This window comes from Panthera tigris, chromosome C2 (genome assembly GCF_018350195.1).
Source record: "Panthera tigris isolate Pti1 chromosome C2, P.tigris_Pti1_mat1.1, whole genome shotgun sequence".
Classification (NCBI taxonomy): domain Eukaryota; kingdom Metazoa; phylum Chordata; class Mammalia; order Carnivora; family Felidae; genus Panthera; species Panthera tigris.
In genome coordinates, this window is record NC_056668.1 from 112,089,091 (window position 1) to 112,109,567 (window position 20,477).

At 40.2% G+C, this 20,477-nt stretch overlaps 3 protein-coding genes across 27 annotated transcripts in view; 2 read left to right on the forward strand and 1 right to left on the reverse strand.

Annotated features, from left to right (window-relative positions):
• The window catches only part of P2RY14 (purinergic receptor P2Y14), a 56,015-nt gene extending 48,065 nt beyond the window's left edge, over positions 1 to 7,950 (forward strand). For all 5 annotated transcript variants that reach the window (XM_015539330.2, XM_042956834.1, XM_015539329.2 and 2 more), the window contains 2 exons: positions 2,218 to 2,341; positions 6,124 to 7,950. In XM_015539330.2, coding sequence (XP_015394816.1) covers positions 6,147 to 7,169 — 1,023 coding nt within the window. In that variant the 5' untranslated portion in view covers positions 2,218 to 2,341; positions 6,124 to 6,146 and the 3' untranslated portion in view covers positions 7,170 to 7,950. The remainder of the gene's footprint in view (positions 1 to 2,217; positions 2,342 to 6,123) is intronic.
• The window catches only part of MED12L (mediator complex subunit 12L), a 333,827-nt gene that overhangs the window by 199,588 nt on the left and 113,762 nt on the right, over positions 1 to 20,477 (reverse strand). The window lies entirely within an intron of this gene.
• GPR171 (G protein-coupled receptor 171) overlaps positions 19,763 to 20,477 on the forward strand; it is a 6,698-nt gene continuing 5,983 nt past the window's right edge. The window contains exon 1 of the mRNA XM_007086306.3: positions 19,763 to 19,858. The gene's annotated coding sequence lies outside the window, so the exon portion shown is untranslated. The remainder of the gene's footprint in view (positions 19,859 to 20,477) is intronic.

Here is a 20,477-nt window from a genome sequence, read left to right on the forward strand (position 1 = left end):
GACAGAATACAATTGAATAGAAAATATTTTTTAAATACAAAATATCTTACAAAGTATTTAATAACACAAAACCTACAAAACACAACTGCAAGACTGAATATGCAGACATTCATAAATTCCCTTTCTATTCAACCCACTCTAACGTCTTTGGAAACCATCTAGGATACGACATACTGGCACCAAAAAGGTGGGGGGGAAAGGAGTTACACATTATGGCAAAAGAGATAAAAGCTGCAGTCCTAAGAAAATGGCTTTAGTAAGTTTAGAAATGTACACAATGATTACACACATCTATATTATTTCTATTGACATAGGTGTCATTGAGAAAACAAAATTTTTCTCATAGGAAAATATGTGGGACACTCTGGGTTTCAATCGCTTGATGTTGGACAGGAAGGAGGGGGAAGGAAATAATCAGATTGTTACTTGATAAGAATCGAACAAATAAGACAAGGATGATGTGCCTCATAGGTGAGTAAGTGCGTGCTGATGAAACAGTAATTTGAAAGCAATCCATTCTCCATATACATTTTCTAACAATAAGATATTTTAAATATACAAAAATAAAAATACGCAAACCAATGTTGGTGACACCAATGCACCCAGCTGCCCAGTGTTAATGGATAGTAATATGTACATACGTTGTTTCCGAGTTTAAGAGATGAAATACCATGAACACAGCTAAACCCCAACTACCCTGAGCCCTCCCTTGCTCCTCCAACCCTCCTCAGGAGTAAGCCTTGTCCTCACGTGTGAATATATCATTCCCAGGGCTCTATGGTCACCACACAGAGCCTGCATGGGATTCTCTCTCCCTCTCACAAACTAAATAAGCAAACATTTTTTTAAATGTTCAAAAAAAAAAAAAAAAAAAAAAAAGAACATATCATTCCCAACCAGGCCATGGATCACATACAATATGACTCCACAGAGCTTAATCTCTGTTTTGCTTCTAAAGGAAGCTTCACGACCTTTTAGGAACATTCGAGATACATATAAGGTGCTCTTTATCATTGTTCTCAAATAGATTTCTATAAAATATCTATTTGAATTTCCGGGAGACCATATAGGATCAGATTATTTGTGACGAAATCTGTAAGAGATAAACTCGAAGAAGATCTTAGGTTTCAGGGTTACCTAAAATCAACTTTTTTCCTATCTGGAGTCCCAACTACAGCCAAGAAAACCAAATTTTTAACCCTCCTCACCAAATATTTACTACATGTCTCCTACGTACAGGGCTCTCAAAAGTGTCTGCTCCTCAAAGAGTAATCACTGTCCTAGCAGCATCAGCATCACACCCAACCTCAGACCTACGGAATCAGAGCCTTCACTTTAGCATGATCTCCAAAGGACATGCATGTACACTTGAGTTTGAGAGGTACTGGTTTAGAGAAATCAGGACGGTGGTAACACAGACCAAGGAGGAACCAAATCTAACCACCATGCTGCCAAACTTATTCTCAGCCTATTGGACAACACGGCTTTCAGGTGTTATTTCTGCAGAGTCCACACATCAGTCTCATTAGACCAGTAGCTACTGAACCAGGGCATACTGGGCCTCCCGGGACACTGGCAATGTCTGGAGACATTTTTGTTGTGACTTGGGGGGGAAGGGGGGGGGGGGGAGACAGTGTCACTGGCATCTAGTAAATAGAAACCAGGGAAGGCACTAAACACCCTACAACGCAGAAGACAATCCTTCACAACAGATAATTATCTGGCCAAAGTATCAGTAGTGCGAAGGAAGGAAGGAAGGAAGGAAGGAAAGAAAGAAAAGAAAGGAGGGAGGGAGGGAGGGAGGGAGGGAGGGAGGGAGGGAGGGAGGGAGGAAGAGAAAAGAACAAAGAAAATACTGCCTTGATATCCCAGCTAAAATAATCAATTATTAACTTCAGGAATCTGATGAACTGATTTGAGCATCTGTGTCTGTGGGCGGGGGGGGGGGGGGGGGGGCGGGGGGAGTGGGGGGGGAACCAGTAACTAAGAACACTGTCTATCCAACACTCTCAAGAGTAAGTTTTCCCCAAAAGTTCATACCAATATTCGTCAACACTGACAACCAAGACCTATACCGCACAAGAAATACACATGTTGTAATATTTCGTAATTATCCAAGCTGAATTTTAAAAAGTACATTGCTACCATACGTACTTCTCTAATAAAAACACTTTGGTATTCACTCAATTAATTCTCCATTTTGCTCTCACCATACAGGATCATTAGGGAAGGAACACCTTGGCCACTTCAAGATGACAAGCACACACTGGACTACACTGCTTCATTGACAGGAAGCCTCCTATTCTACCAGCGCCCCCACCACGCCAAAAAAAATTTTAAGGTAACTGAAAAAATTCTCTAGTATTATCCACAAGTTTGTTAATTTCACACAAATTATGAATAATTCCTCTTCTCCAGAAAAAGAAGAATTATGGCACATAATTAGGAGGGTGGTCCGTATGTAAGAGAGATATGGGTCGAGGTGTATAGGTACACAATAGAGGAGTAATGAACCTCAGGCCGATTAAGCATGTTTTTATTAAGGTGCATGTTTCTGGAGTGAGCATTACTTTGTATGGCCTGTATCGACTATATTCCGCCCAAAGAGAGAGCCCAAAGGTTAAATGTAATTCTCTGCACTTTGAAAATACTTAAAGTACCACAATCCTCAGACCCTACATTGCACTAAGGAACAAGGGCACTCACTTTAAATTAGTATGAATTTGTAGCACTTGACATTCTAGCTGTGCAGAAAAATGGAGAAAAACCAATTCATGTGCTATTATTACACATTAATAGCTATCTTTTGGTCTCATAAATCCCATTCCTCCATGTTCTTTAATTATGTTACCAAAGACCCAAATGATGATATAAACTAAAACATTTCATTCCATTTCATGGTCCTTTACCTGGATTTGTGAGCCAAGGAAGAGCCTTACCTACGAGAAGCTGAAGACATACTCTTAAGCGTCCCTTTTTGAAAAGTTCTACCACATATAGAAATCTTTCTTCAACGTAGTCTCAAGAATTTAGGGAGCAGTGCTTACGTTCTTGAAGCTTTCAGTACAGAAATTCGAGATAAAACTCAAAAGTAACTCCAGCCAGGCGCAAGGCTGGCTGCACCTCCACAAACTGGCTCACTAGAGCACCCACTTCTTGGCTAATCACCATCCCTTCCCCCTTTGTTCTTCCTTTGCATATCTCTCATCTTTAACAGGCTGCGACAAGCTGCTTAGAAATAGTGAACCTTCCAAGAGCCTGGGACAGGAAAGGAAGAGTAGGTGGGCTACACCAAGACAAAGACATTCTTTGTTTTCTTTTTGATTCACTTGGTTCTTACTTTTGCATCATTGTATAAAATCAGCATCTATATATGACTATTTCCTCCATTTATGAAATGATTTGAAGTTTCGGTAGGTCCCATCATCAACACACTAAATCATCTCTACACTAAAGAGAAGGAGAGGACATTGGACAGATGTTAAAAGGTCAATTGATACAGGTCCCTGTTATGATCTTGTCCTGTTTTCATCCAACACATATTCCTATCTTTTGGGCTCAGCATGTAATTGTCCTCACTTCCTGTAGATGCCTCAGATAGCTCTATTTTCACACATCTTTCAATCTATCACTGTACAGAAGCCTGGCTGAGACCAAAAACAGTAAAACATTCAGCTGGAGAACACAATGCCCTAAGAATAACACTGCTGCTAAAGAAAAATATTTAAGAGCTTAGATTATCTTTGGTTTACTTTCGGCTCATTACTCATGTGGAGTGTCCCTTTGTCTCTACTGTGTCTAACTAGTAACAATGCAGGCAACAGTGATAGTGTTTTTCCCCACCCATCACATGTCAAATCTTTCCATCCTAAAACAAAGACTCTTACCTGTGATTCCTTCAAAACAGGCCAGAATAGGAAGAAGGTGTCTGCAGGGAAAGACCCAAGCAAGCCTTAAGTATTCACTTGCTTTCAGAAGGCTTCCTTGCTCTAGAAGTCTATCTGGGTCAGTCATACTCTTCCATCAACCTCGAAGTGACGAGGGGTGCAGGGAGACAATGATGTACAACACAAGGGCATAATATGCTCAGATTCTCAACACATTCAGGATTCTAAAAAAAATTTTTTTTAACGTTTATTTATTTTTGAGACAGAGAGAGACAGAGCATGAATGGGGGAGGGTCAGAGAGAGGGAGACACAGAATCTGAAACAGGCTCCAGGCTCTGAGCTGTCAGCACAGAGCCCGACGCAGGGCTCGAACTCACGGACCGCGAGATCATGACCTGAGCCGAAGTCGGCTGCTTAACCAACTGAGCCACCCAGGCGCCCCAACACATTCAGGATTCTAAGAACACAGTTCTGGACCCATGACATGAGGCTATCAGGAGACAAGACAAACTATTTAGTAGACAAACTCCTTGCCACAGTGGACATTTAAAAATAGAAAATGTGGCCCCTTTGCTTACTATCTAAAATTCAAAACAGGCTACAGAAGACTGATGGGAAGCATAGGACTACAAACTATTATGATCAGAGCCAAGGGTGGCATGCATGAAGTAAGAGCACACAGAAGCAAGGTGTTCTTGTGTAAGAAGTAGCACACAAAGTTTGCATACGACTGTTTTATTTGGAATGTGACTGAATTTCATATTCCACATTTCTAAATTTGACTTTCTCACACTTCCTTAATTTTACTGACAACACTCTTCACTCACTGTGTTTGAAACGCTGTACTGGGCTCCAGGAATACAAAGATGAACAAGATACATTCTCTGATCTCAAGGGACCCATCATCCTCCACAATCATTCTTTCCCACGATCCCTGACTACCTGTACATTTCTTAAGAGTAGGGATTCATGTCTTCAATTCCCAGATTGCATGTTCTTTTATTTCACAAATATTTTAACTATCTAATGTCCTAAATATAATGCTAGGAACACAATGGTAAAAAAAAAAAAAATAACACGATCTCCCTATGAAGGGGCTTACCGTAACAGAAGAAAGAAAGAAACAGATGGAGAAATCAGTGTTGAGATGGGAGAAAGGCACAGAGCTAGGAGCACACATACAAAAGGAGTATAACGCACTCTGACCAAAGCATAGGAAGACAACGTTTTCTAAAGGAAGTGACATCCAAGCCTAGCTGCAGGGATGAAGAGAAGTTAACATGCCAAGAAGGTAGCAAAAAGGTTTTCCACAGAAATGAAAGTTTGTGCAAAGGTCCAAGGTCAAAGAAATCATGGAACTCATGGCTGAGAGTGGAGAAAGCCAAGGTGATACCAAGAAGGGACTTCAGTGGGTCAGCATTAAAGAGTTAGGACTTTATCCTGAGGCCAAAGAATGACCACAGAACAGTTTCCAGCAGGATGTTGATAAGTATGTAGAATGGACTCGGCATTTTTTTTTTTTTTTTTTTTTGGAATTTTTGGTTGCACAAAAATTTGGAGTTCAAGCCCCATGTTGGGTTCCATGCGGGAAGGGGAGGGGAGGGGAGGGGAGGAAGTAAAGGAAAAAAATGAAACAGATTCTCTGTCTTTACAGTTTTGTTACTTTAATTTTTTTAATGTTTATTTACTTTTAAGAGAGAAGGAGAGGGAGAGAGACAGAGACAGAATGCAAGTGGGGGAGGAGCAAAGAGAGAGGGAGGCACAGAATCCAAAGCAGGCTCCAGGCTCTGAGCCATCAGCACAGAGCCCGATGCGGGGCTCGAAAAGATCATGACCTGGGCCAAAGCTGGATGCTTATCCTACTGAACCATCCAGGCGCCTCAGTTTTGTTACTTTTTGAGCCTTTATTTAAATGAGTACTTTCTCAAACTTTGGAGTTTTAAAAGGAACTTTTACCATTTTAGGGGAACATTGATTCCATTACCTACAGTTCTCAGACTATCCTGCTTCTCCATTTTCCTTTCCTGTCATCTGTATACTCTAGTCTTCCCTTTCTAAAATGAAAGTAGAGAAGAAGGGAAGGAGGGAACAAGGAAGGCGTCTCTGATGCAGAGCTAACACTTAATTTCAAGAACACAACAGGTTTGACTATATCCGCTGGCCTTTATTATTTGGCAAATTATGTATTAGATGCTGTAAGTCCCTTCTGAGTGACTACTTCGCATTGCTTTCCAGGCCTCCCCTGCAGAAGCTACAGAATGATAAATTCCACCACCACACAACCTCCGAACGAGGCCTGCTCCCGGAACACTCTCATAACTCAGATCATCATTCCCGTGCTATACTTGGCGGTCTTTGTCGCGGGGATCCTGCTCAATGGTGTCTCTGCATGGATATTCTTTTACGTGTCCAGCTCCAAGAGTTTCATTGTCTATCTCAAGAACATTGTTGTGGCTGACTTTCTGATGAGCCTGACTTTTCCCTTCAAGATTCTTGGGGATTCGGGCCTGGGACCCTGGCAGATAAACATGTTCGTGTGCAGGGTCTCAGCTGTGCTGTTTTACGTCAACATGTATGTCAGCATCGTGTTCTTTGGGCTCATCAGCTTTGACAGGTATTATAAAATTGTAAAGCCTCTTTTGACTTCTTTCATCCATTCAGTAAATTACAGCAAACTTCTGTCAGTCACGGTGTGGGTGCTCATGCTCCTTCTGGCTGTCCCCAACATTATCCTGACCAACCAGAAAGCGAGGAACGGGAAGGCTATGAGTATAAAATGTGTAGAGCTTAAAAACGAACTGGGACTTAAGTGGCACAAGGCATCAAACTACATCTTTGTGGGCATCTTCTGGATTGTGTTTCTTTTGTTGGTCATTTTCTACACTGCTATCACGAGGAAAATCTTTAAGTCCCACCTGAAATCCAGAAGGAATTCCATTTCGGTCAAGAAGAAATCTAGCCGCAATATATTCAGCATCATGTTCGTATTTTTTGTCTGTTTTGTGCCTTACCACATTGCCAGAATCCCCTACACGCAGAGCCAGACAGAAGCTCATTACAGCTGCCGGTCAAAAGAAATTTTGCTCTACGTAAAAGAATTCACTCTAGTACTGTCAGCTGCAAATGTATGCCTAGACCCTATTATTTATTTCTTTCTATGCCAGCCATTTAGAGAAATCTTATGTAAGAAACTGCACATCCCATTAAAAGCTCAGTCTGACGCAGAAACTTCTAAAACCAAAAGAGGAAATACAATGCATGAAAGCACAGACACTCTGTGAATTCCCACCTCCTTTCAAAAAGAATCCATGTACACATTTTGCAGTCTTCAGTTACATACGAATACAAAAGAAACATGTCCATGCAACTAAGTATCCTCTCTATGCATTACTATTCAATTTAGTATAATAATAAAAACAAAATATAAGTTCCCCTGCTTTTATAACAGCAAAGAAAAAAGTAATACATGCATTGTTCAATTTTATTCCATCAAAACAGAAGTTTTCAATGTATAATCACTCGTCTCGTCAGTTAATGTAGAAGTTTAAATAGCATAAAGAAAATAGGAAGCAATCAAGACAATTCACTGGGGCGTGTTCCTTCCCTAAATACAAGAATTTAACTTATGTGTTTTTTTTTCACCAGGGTTACTAAAGACCAACCTAAAAGCAGGCAGAGTTTGATAAAGAACTGGAGACCTGTTTGGAGTGAAAAAGTCAAATTTTCTCTGATTTCACTTAGGAAATTCCCTACTGATTTATCTCCTAGCATTTCAAAGGGAAGTTGATATAAATTCTGTTCTTTGCAGTAAAAACAAAATGTAACACTTTGATAACATTTTGAAGATGATAATAAGATACATTCTGAATGTTTTGTATCAAGACTTATTAAGCTACGTCTTGAGCATGCATTTCTGGTGTTAAAATATTTTTAAGTGGACTCTATTAAAGGAAACTGGCTATTGGTATATGTTGCCAGCAACTTTCCCTATTGAATGCTATGGAGGAAAAAAAAAATGATGACCAGGACAAAGACACAGACACAGACACACACATACAAACAAACACACACACACACACACACACACACACACACACACACACACACACAGCATGTACATACACACATACATCGAGGGACAGGGGAAACAGTTTTCTTTGAAAGCAACAGGACTTGAAAAAAAGGACAATCTAAAATTTGCAATTTTGAGTGAGAAATTACACATAAAATGAAAATTTGTGACATTTTCTTAAAAGGAGATGGATTTAAAGTATGTAGATAAGGGATATGGTTGCTGGCTTGTGAGTTAGCAAAACTAAATTCTTTCTCTGCTCTTAACTGCCTAGAAGACATCCAGGCCATCTTCCAAATGTTATTCTCAAACATTTTTGTAAGCCATGTATATACACTTTTTTGCTTTACTGTATATGTACTAATAAAAATATTCTCAATAGTATCAGGATTTTTTCCTTAAAACCTAAGGTATGAAAAACAGTATCTGGATTTTTTTCCTTAAAACCTAAGGTATGAAAAACAATGCCAAATTATTTCACAGTCAAGACATGGGTGGTTTCTTTAATATGCTCAATTACACATGAAGAAAGGAAGACAGGGGCACCTGGGTGGCTCAGTCGGTTAAGCGTCTGACTTTGGCTCAGGTCATGATCTCACGGTTCATAAGTTCAAGCCCCGTGTCGGGCTCTGTGATGACAGCTCGGAGCCTGGAGCCTACTTCAGATCTGTGCCTCCCTCTCTCTCTCTCTCTCTCTCTCTCTCTCTCTTCCCCTCCCCCACTTGCACTCTGTCTCTCTCTCTCTCTCTCTCTCTCTCAAAAATAAACAAATATTAAAAAAATAAAAGTTAAGAAAAAAACTACAAAGACAGTTACATAGAGAATTAAAACTTTTATTTGCCACTTTTTCAAAATTAGTATTTCATATGCTCTGGGACCTCCTCAGATTTTAAGAAAAACTCAGAAAGTACCTCTTAAATTCTTCTTCAAGAACTAGGAAGGTTTTCACTCTCTGTGTCCACCTTCCACCCTCATAAAAACTCCCTGCTCCTAACTCTGGGTCAAATATCCTCTAAAGAGAACAAAATCACCAACCTATGATAAACATGCTTGGAAAAGTTAAACCCGCTATATATGTTTGGCTAACTACATCTGCAAAGAAACTGGCTGTGTTTATTCTTCACAATATCCAAAAGCCGGGACAAACTAGTAAACACTGGTGGTTTTACCATGCCCCCCAGTGGGCCACCAGAGAAAATGAAAGCAAAGAAGAAACTGAGTAGCACCAAGTAATTAATGCCTTTGTAACCACTGTGCTAAAGTAGATGGGCAATGTGTAAATGGAGCTTTTTCAGGAAACAACGTGGGAGCCAGGTAAGGATACAGTAAAGCAACCATTGATTTAACAGTTACTGCTTATCAGGTCCAGAATTACAATAAAAAACATGGTAGAGCAAGCTCAACAGTGGGTGAACACAGACACTTCCTTTCTTTTTTAATTTGCTATGGAACAATTTGTTTCTTTTCTGTAGCTAGCTTATAATAGTGTTTAAGATACGTATTCATCACAGAGAAGGTAAAAACAACATTTAACCGTATTGTCGAAGCAGTGCTCTGGAAAGGTTAAAGTATTTTAAAAAGCGGCATTATGGGAAAGGAAAGCCACACTTTGTTAAAGTGGTTCTTTTGCGGGGATGTCCTGTCAGGAAATGGTGATGCTCACGTCACTAGCATCTTGCAGAGAATTGATGAGCAAAAGGTAGTAAGAGCTGTGACCGCTGAAGGCAGTGCTGCACCAGTTCTCTCCCCACCCCCACCCACATACCTCACAGTGTGGTTTACCCAAAAGGAAATCTCGTGTCACTCTAGGGAGATGATCTGCTATGAATGATAGTATCTTTGGTATTTTCTGTATTAACAAAAATCCTTTTTTCTTCTTCTTCTTGTCCAGAGTCAAAGGAGACAGGTAGCAGCACTAGGAATAAGGACAGAATGGAGAACTAATGGCACATACTTTCCTGTCATCCTCAAGCAGAAACAGAAATTAGCGTAAGGGTGTTTTCTAAAATTTCTGAGTTAATCTTCTAGGTGAAGCCAATTCAGAATTTTTTCATTTGCAGGTGACCTAAAAATACAACTAAAATTGGACTTCTGCAATAAAAAGAGATTCACTGGCTGACAGACTAAATGTCCCAAAGTTGCGGGTATGGTTTTATTTAAGGGCTGATGTGGGGCCTCTGCTGATGTCACCAAGGCTGGGTTTATACCATTTTTCCAGCCACTTTCCATGGTGTTAGTTTCAACTCACAGGAAGCTGTGGGCTCTTCTGTGTGTGTGTGGTAGTAAAATAAAAGCAGCACTACTAGACTATCTCTTCAGAGCCAGTCCTCCAGAGAATTTCTACAAACATCTAGTACTTGCTCTCAGGGGGTCATACGGGCTCATGTTCCACCCCAACCTGGAGACAGTGGGGTCAGACACACATGCTGGTTATCAGTCATGGTCTGAGCCTCCCATCAGGGGCAGAGCGGGCACTGTGACAGCATATGAGCAAGAACTGGATAAAGTGACTTTCTCAAAGGAAAAGTCTCACTTTCACCGCCAGGAAAACAGAGTCTGGAGGCTGAGGAGATAACTAACAGGTGAGCACCACTGGGGGCAGGCAGACTTTTGTAAGCAAGCATTCCAGGACACATGCATCTCAGTGAGCACCTTTCATGGGTCATCTTAGGTGCTCGTGCTCTCTTTGTTTCTTGGTTCTTATCACAAAGGTTTCTTTTACGTTTAAAAAAATACTTCATGCAGCTGTGTCAATTATGCATCACAACGGAACCGCAGTTTGGTTAAAATGTGAGAAATCCTCTCAGTGCGAGATTTTTAGTCAAAGTCAAGAGCCACTTTTTTTTTTTAATTTTTTTTTTAACATTTATTTATTTTTGAGACAGAGAGAGACAGAGCATGAACGGGGGAGGGTCAGAGAGAGAGGGAGACACAGAATCTGAAACAGGCTCCAGGCTCTGAGCTGTCAGCACAGAGCCCGACGCAGGGCTCGAACTCACGGAGTGCAAGATCATGACCTGAGCCGAAGTCGGCTGCTCAACCGACTGAGCCACCCAGGCGCCCCAAGAGCCACTTTTGAACACCTTTCTATTAGATTTCAGCGGTAGCATATTCGATCCACAGGTGTGTTTTCTTTTTAATTGCTCCCCTAACAATGAAAACTTTTGTGACTTTGTATCTCTTCAAAACACGGGGAAACAATCCGCTGGAGCTAAGAGCCTATTACAAGCCTTTCTTGGGGACACACAAGCTCTCAGCTCTCAACTCACTATCATCCACAGCTTTCTCCAAGTTCTACTTTTTCTGAAAACCGAGTGTATGTTGCCTTCTTTTCCACCACAGGCACCTGAGTTTATAAGCTGCCCTGGGTCCCCTAAGCACTTGAGGCCTTGCTCTACAGAAAGACCTGGAAAATGTTCCCCGTTGCCCAGGTGCACTCCAAAGAAGTTTCAGAGTTGACAGGAAATATAGGAAGCCACGCCACTTCTATCTCCCACCTCCAGTAGAAACTGGGGTGTAAGCGTGAAAAGCAGTATTACAAAAATAGGCCCGTCTCACAACGACATATATGAAAAGTATTTTCATTGACAAAGTTCATGAGACTACTTGCTACCTCTTGAAGGTGCTCCTTGTATAAGTGTGACTTCTCTCAGGGTCGAAATGAAGATCTCCTCATGACCCATCCTAACCCACTTCCCAAATATTACCCCCCTGCTTTGGGGACCCAAAACGCAAGACTCTGGACCCAGGGCCATCTTGTTCTACCTCCACCTCCAGATGTCACCAGCTCTAACCCACGTATCAGGGGAAGCACAGAATTATACACCTTCCTCCTTCTCTCCCAGATCCCAGGTCACTGGAGAACTGCTAAACTTCCACCCAAACTGCCTGGTAAAGTCCTAAGGGCTTACTGTCCCAATATTCCATCTTCTGACATAAAAGGATATCAAAACATGGCTCTCATCATCCCCAGACAACACTCCACACTACTTAACATGATTTGACAATCCCTTTTCTAAACTAAAAGCTTCTCTACATTTAACTAGTAGTTTTCAAGCTATTAATTATTTACATTCTACTTTTTTTAACATTTATTTTTGACAGAGAGAGAGAGAGAAAACCAGCATAAGTGGGGGAGGGGCAGAGAGAGAGAAGAGACAGAGGATCCAAAGCAGGCTCTGTGCTGACAGCAGTGAGCCTGATGTGGGATTCAAACTCAAGACCTGAGATGAAGCTGGACGCTTAACCAACTGACCCACCCATGTGCCTCTACATCCTACTTTTTACACCACAGCTTTCTGAAGGACCACTAACTCTCTGACATTTACTAATTAAAATGAGAAGTTAATCTTCATTTGTTTTGAATGAAAGGCCAATTTCAACTCCGTATTAAATTCACCTTCTAGTTTAAAAACCAATCCCACTATTAATAAAAAAACAAAAGACAGAAAACTTGCAATGCCATGGCCAAATGTATCTTATCTGGTTGATACTATGAAAGTAATTAGATGAATAAAATAGAAAATGCTATTTTTTAATAGGAAAACCAGGACTTCCACCAACATTATCCAAAATAAGGGCTCCTTAAGTGTTGATAAAATTACATTCAGAGTGCCCTGGTTACTGCACAGCAAAAGAAACCATCAACAAAACCAATGGCAATCTACTGAATGTAAGAAAATATTTGCAAACAATATATCCAAAAAGGGATTTGTATCCAAAATAAAGAATTTATAAAATCCAACACCAGAAAACACGACTAAAAAATGGACTGAATACCCATTTTTCCAAAGAAGACGTACGATGGCCAACAGACATGTGAAAAAGATGCTCAACACCACTGCTCATTAAAAGAATGCAAATCAAAAGAACAACGAAGGGGGAGGAGGAGGGACACTTGGGTGGATCAGTCAGTTATGTGTCTGGCTTCAGTTCAGGTCATGATCTCACAGTTCATGAGTTCGAGCCCTGCGTCGGGCTTTGTGTTGACAGCTCGGAGCCTGGAGCCTGGAGCCTGCTTTGGATTCTGTGACTCTCTCTCTCTGTGCCCCTCCCCTGCTCATGCTCTGTCTACGTCTCTCAAAAGATAAAATATTTTTTTTAATTAAAAAAAAAAAAGAACAATGAAGGGACACCTTGGTGTCACAGTCGGTTAAGTATTCAACTCCTGATTTCAGTTCAGGTCATGATCTCAGAGTTGTGGGAATGAGCCACCACAGTGGGTTCCATGTTGACAGTGCAGAGCCTGCTTGGGATTCTCTCCCTCCTCCTCTCTCTGCTCCTCTCCTGCTTGCACTCTCTCTCTCAAAATAAACTTTTTCTAAAAAGAGAAGAAAATGGCAAGTGTTGGCAAAGATGTGGCGAAAAAGGAATCCTCATGCACTGTTGGTGGGAACGTAAATTGGTGCAGCCACTGTGAAAACAGTACAAGTTTCCTTTAAAAAATTAGAAACAGAAATGCCGTATGATCCAGTAATACCACTACTGAGAACTTACTCAAAGAAAATGAAAACTAATTTGAAAAGGCATATACACCCTATATTTATTGCAGCATCATTTACGTTAGCCAATATATGAAAGCAACCAAAGCATACATCCACAGATGAATGGATAAAGATGACATGGCGTATATATACAATGGAGTATTACTTAGCCATAAAAAGGAATGATATTTTGCCATTTGCAACAACATGTATAGACCTAGGGAGTATTAAGCTAAGTGAAGTCAGACAAGACGACAAATAACATATGATTTCACTTATATGTGCAATCCAAAAAACAAATGAGCACACAAACAAAAGCAAAAGCAGAATGTCCTGGTGATGACTGATGAAGCACTGAAGAATGTCTAATATCTAAAATAGAAGGAGTAAAATAAAGAGCAACCTATACTTCATCAAATAATGAGGTAGCAGTAAAAACATAGTAAGCCAACACTCAAACTCGCCTTTCTACTTTCTACCTACATCAAAGCAGGCCCTCTCCTCAGACTTCCCCAGCCGGAGCTGAAACCGCAGTCTGTTCCCCTCCCAGCCCTACACCACAGCCCCACGCCATACTTCTGCAATGGTTCCAAGCTCCCATCCCTTCCCATCCATCTCACTGCAGCTCCTCATTGCTTCTCACTCAAAATGACCACAATCAGCCCCTACTTGGTTTTTTGCCTTCCGCTTTCTCACCTAACCCTATGGAATCCAAAGCCCTCAGACTTACTGAGCGTATTTAATGAGCTCTCCGCTGTTAATGAAGCACCCAAGATCAACCACAGTGATCCAAGATTTGGTCTCAGCCTTTTCCTAACGTGGATCCTCCTCAGGTTCTCCAAGCACCCAGACTGCCCGAGAGTCAGCTAACACACTGGCCTACATCTCAGTCATCTGTACCACCCCCATGCCTGACACCACATCCTCACTCCTCAGAAGCATCTCTTTACCTCACCTCAGGACTGGTGATTCCTATGGGTTCTAACAGCACCACTGCAGGATCTCTGCATATTCCATTATCACCCTCTCTACTCTGTAACCTTCTAAACAAATACTCTCTAGCATGGGAGCTAAGGGGGAAGCATGCAGTCAGTAAATGTTTGTTGGAGGGTCTCCTGGGTGGCTCAGTTGGTTAAGCGTCCGACTTCAGCTTAGGTCATGATCTCACAGCTCCTGAGTTCGAGCCCCACATCGGGCTCTGTACTGACAGCTTAGAGCCTGGACCCGGCTTCGGATGCCATGATTCTCTCCCTTTCTGCTCCTGCCCTGCTCATGCTCTCTGTCTCTCAAAAATAAACATTAAACAAGTTTTTAATAAAAATATTAACATAAATAAATATTTGTTGGAATTTTCCTAAAGTACTTGATCAAAAAGCACAGACTCGCATGGCAAGGGATAGGGAGAATTTCTCCAGGAGAACCTTCTCTTGGAAAGTAACAACAGAGTTTGTAAAATGTATTCTGAGCTTTGAAAACATTACTCACAACTTCTTAAGAAATGGACCATAACCACTTAAGGGGGGAAAAAATGAACTTCAGTGACTAAAAAGAAACAAGATAACCTTTAAAAGTTCTTTCTTAGGGATTTCCCCTTATTAATTATTTCATATCCATGAATCAAATCTCCCAGTTAGACCTCACAAGTGAAACATAAACGGACTGTAAGCTGACCCACTAACACTGTATAGTCAATAAAAAGGGAGAAAAACAAAACGACAGGCAAGGGGAATGAGTATACTCAGCTACTTTTTTTTTTTTTTTTTTTTAGATTTTTTAAAAGCTGATTTAATACCATGTTAAGAATCATGTATGTTTTTTTCTTCTATATTAATCCATATGTTGTTCTATGAACACTCAGATCCTTTCACATTTTTTTCTATGCAAAATCCTATTTTGCATTTTTTTTATTTTTTATTTTTTAAAATTTACATGCAAATTAGCTAGCATATAGTGCAACAATGATTTCAGGAGTGGATTCCTTGATACTCCTTACCCATTTAGCCCATCCCCCCTCCCACAACCCCTCCAGTAACCTTCAGTTTGTTCTCCATATTTATGAGTCTCTTCCGTTTTGTCCCCCTCCATTTTTATATTATTTTTGTTTCCCTTCCCTTATGTTCATCTGTTTTGTCTCTTAAAGTCCTCATATGGGTGAAGTCATATGATTTTTCTCTCAAATTTTACTTAGCATAATACCCTCCAGTTCCATCCACGTAGTTGCAAATGGCAAGACTTCATTCTTTTTGATTGCTGAGTAATACTCCATTGTGTGTAGGTATGTGTGTGTGTGTGTATACACACACACACACACACACACCAAATCTTTTTTCTCCATTCATCCATCAATGGACATTTGGGCTCTTTCCATACTTTGACTATTGTTGATAGTGCTGCTATAAACATGGGGGTGCATGTGTCCCTTTGAAACGGCACACCTGTATCCCTTGGATAAATGCCTAGTAGTGCAATTGCTGGGCGTAGGGTAGTTCTATTTTTAGTTTTTTGAGGAACCTCCATACTGTTTTTCCAGAGTGGCTGCACCAGCTTATATTCCCATCAGCTACTCTTATAATTGAGTTCACATTCCTCAAACACTGTCGCTTTTAAAACATTTCCAGCTTTTACTATTTCATTAAAGAGGGAAAACAGAGTTTAAGTAATACAGAAACAGCCACATGTTAGAAGTTCTGTATTCTATGCCTCGGTTTTAAAAGTACTCTTATCGGGGCACCTGAGCACCTGGGGATCTCAGTCAGTTAAGTGTCTTACTCTTGATTTCGGCTCAGGTCATGTTAGCTTTTTAAGATCCCTGTTTGGGATCCCCTCCCTCCTTACCTCCTCTCCTCTCTCTCTCTCTCTCTCTCTCTCTCTCTCTCCTTCTCTCTCTCTCACTCACTCACTCCCCCTCCTCTGTTCATGCACACGTTTGTGCTCTCTCTCAAAATAAATAAATACACATTTTAAAAATAAAGTACTCTTGTCTAATCACATTCATCGCTCTCAGACTGAAAGCTGCCAGTCTCAGTGAGAGTCAGGGGAAAAAAAGTCTGAACTTTTTTGGGGAAAAATGTCCCCTTTGGGAAAGGGAACTATGTACTTTTAAAAAGTTTCAAAACGCAACCCTAAAGCACAGTGGTTCCAGAGAGAAGGTAGACAGGGAGCCCCACACCCTGAAGGAGAAATATCTTGATCACCAGCATTTCTTAATTGAGGAACAGCCCCTTGCCCAAAGATCAAAAAAATACTTTGGGATGCAAACTACTTCGAGTTGAGAACATCCTCAGTTGCAAACTCTGAAATTCAGCAGCACCTGAATTCAAAAAGTTGGGAACACTGAGGGGGGCAGAAGGGCAGGGGGCAGCTGGAAGGACATGCCAGGCTCCTGTGTAACCACTGTTGCCCAACATTTTCATTTAAGAAGCATATGAAGGGCCAGGACCCTGAAGTCTAACTGTGCAGCTTTGGGCAAGGCCTTAGTTTCCCCACCTGTAAAGTGAGGACTCTCCTAAGATCTCATGGATTTCTTTGGAGCAAATAAGCTCTCAGACCCGTGTCTGGCTGTGGCAGTGACCACCTACTCAACATTCATTTTCCCCTTCCTTATTAGCTCCAAAGGGCTACTGTGCTATGTTTAAAAAAGAAAATTTAAGAATGTTAAGCATTAAAAATGACACTTCTACCAAAAGACTGCTTGATATTTGTGTTTGATAAGATCAAAGGCATGATTTGTGTGCCTGGAGGAGCTGACTACAATAAAAATTTTCTATCTCAACTTGTGCAGCAATTTTGTTCTGATTTTTTTTGTAACATTTATTTTTGTGAGACACAGAGAGAGACAGAGCGTGAGCAGGGGAGGAGTAGAGAGAGACAGAGACACAGAATCTGAAGCAGGCTCAAGGCTCCCAGCAGTCAGCACAGAGCCTGACGCGGGGCTCGAACCCACAAACTGGGGATTGTGACTTGAGCCAAAGTCGGACACTTAACCGATGGAGCCACCTAGGTGCCCCTTGCTTTTTATTTTAAACAACAAAATATCCATTAAAGTAAACAGTAAAGTGACCAGTCACTTCTTAAAAAGTACTTGCCATGACCAACGTAAGGAAAAAATAACTTCACCACACTTGTCCCTACTTGGGTTTCTGAAATACTGGTTTAGTGATGACCTCTAATTTCCCAGAACACTAACAAAATACACTCTGACAAACATTTGTCCTTAATGAAACAGATAAAGAAGTAACTTCTAGAAATTCACATGGAACTCATGTTAAAAACAAAAACAAAACAGGGACGGTAGCCACAAAAAAGTATATTTCCACTCTGAATAAACTTCCACAAAATATCATGTTACCTCAACCTCATTCTCAAAAGGAAGAACATGGTTCAGTTTCACTATTAAAAGTTTGGTTGCTCACCATTCCAAAAAGGAAACAGAACAACTGAGAACAAGGGTACTTCAGTTCGTTTAGATCTGGAAATCCAGACACAAAAGCTGTGGCCTTAGACTTTTAATAATAGTTGAACAGACTTCTAAATTCTGTCTTTACCCCCAAAGTGGACAGGAAAGTAAACATAGATAAGCATTCCTTAAAAAAAGGAAAAAGAAGCTTCACTACCAAAAACCGTTCATTCCAGTTTTGCTTCCCACCTTGTTAGTACCATTCACCACTCAGGTGGTGGCCAGCCCCATGTCACCAAATTCTCTCCATCCCACCCTCTCTGGACCCCAGCGAATATAAACCCTGAGCCTAACTGCCCACTTACTGGACTCTGCAAGGGCGCCTTTTCTGACATGTATTTTCAGTGAGTCCTATCCAACAACACTGAACACAAATCATAAAAGACGGATTATTTCCCAGCATTGTTATGATGAAAGTTAACGTTGGTTCTTAAGATGTAGGATTTTTTCATCTGATTTATAAGTGAATATATGTAAAAAGTTTTCTTTTGCAAAGTGATTATGATAACAGTGGTAATAATTATTACTGATATTCATATTAATCATCGTTATCACTACATGAATTTGGAAAAACACCAGAAAATGTGAGACATACAGCCACTATCATCATAAGCATCCTTACATTGTTGTGTTTTGTTGTTTTGTTTCAAAAGTTCCCTTAAACTCTCCCCAAATTCTCTAACTTAACATCTCATTTAGTATCTTGAGAGATCTTTTCTTTTTGAAAGTGAATACCGAAAAGGATTCATTTTGGATTCTGGAGAGGTTTCTTTTTCTTTTTTCTTTTTTTTTTAATCTGGAAAACTAATAATTAGGAGAAAAAGAGACAAAATCAAAGCAACTACCAGAGCAATAAAGCAACACTAGAAAATCAGACCCTAACTGATGAAGAAATGGCTTTGCACTTTGGACAAGCAGACTTAGAGCTCCAGAAAATAAGGTTGACATATGAGCTCAAAACCTACCTTTATTCAAAGCAGATAACCTAGCAAAGCCACTTGATGATGTGGATGAGATAGTGACTTTTTTTTAGGTCCCTCACCACGATGAGTTCCATTCCGACACTCAGTGAGCACGTGCTCACCACAAGCAGAATAAGCATCTAACCAAACAATTTAAATGCACAGGAAATGCACAGGAAGGTCCTATTACATACAATGTACTGATCACTAAATACCTGTCTCAATGCATTAAGCTGTTGGGCCCAAACTGACAACTACTCCTGCACAATATAATAACACATTAGATGGGTGTACATACACATAGAATTTTTAAATCTGTACCAAAATTTGTGTCAATTTATATACCAAAAATTTTAAGAGTAATTATCTCTGTGCATATAATTTTCTTCTTCTGTTTATTTCCAGATTTTTCTACAATGACCAAAAAATAAAACATGAACTTTAACAGACTATGTCATATGACATCTTTTTGTTGTTTATTAATAAATGTCTCAGCAGAATCCCAACTACAATTGTTTTAATCCCAACTACAATTAACTTCCAAAGGCTGATGAGTATCAGAAATTTGGCTTCAAGATCTAATATATTTAACTTACAGCCCCTTTCAAGGCACAAAAAGTGATGTTCTTTCATATCATTATGATGGAAAACACATCTTGGGTGCTTAAGGAAAAAAAACAAAAAACTGTTAGGTACTACAATGGACAAGTAAAAATCTTTCCTCTAGCAGAATACACAAATCTGAATTGCTTCAGAAAGCATACACAAAATTGACAAGAACCTCTTTGGGAGACTTTCATAGAGTTAAACTATTTACAAACCACAGTTTCATCTACGTCAATATGCAACACTTTAAAACCACACGAAAAGGAAAGGAAAATTTTAGTACAGCCAACGTTCGCGCAATGAAGCTGCTACTGCTGAGGCCAGGCCAACAGCTCATGCTTCTGTGAAGACCTGCAAGGAGCCCGCAGTGGCTCAGAGACTATCCCCCCAGGTAGGTCTCTTTAAATACTCGGTATGTTCAAGTATCTTTTGGTAGAAAGGGAAGCTATGATTTTCAAAGCTTAAAATGTTTAAGTTGGAAATGCCTACATATAATAAGGCTGCTGTGTAAGAAGGCACCCATTATTAAACTCTAAATAGATTCTCACTATGAACTTTCCTCTATCTGATGACCCCAGCCATCCGTCTCAAAAAAAAAAAAAAAAAAAAAAAAAAAAAAGCTTAATTTATACAAAACTGAATACTTACCTACAGGTGAACATAACTATTCAGTAAATCAACGTTACATTTTATGATGGACAAACACCATGTTGTAGGCTGTACAACAGGGTACAACGGGTCTTAAAAGGACTTTCCTCCGCAAACATTATAATAGGTAATTTCAAGAACGTTCTATTGTGACATTCATTTTTTAAAAAAAATGTAATGAGTTTATTTATTTTCTAAGCAATGGGCACTCTATCTAAACAAAGGAGCCACTTGAAATCTTTTCTTTGCTGTAGTACCTCTGCGTACCTCAAATTTCCACAGGGTAAATAATTGGTTTACGAAATAATTGTCAAGCGCCTGGTTTTCTAATTTGTGATAAATAACACAGAATGTTATTATAG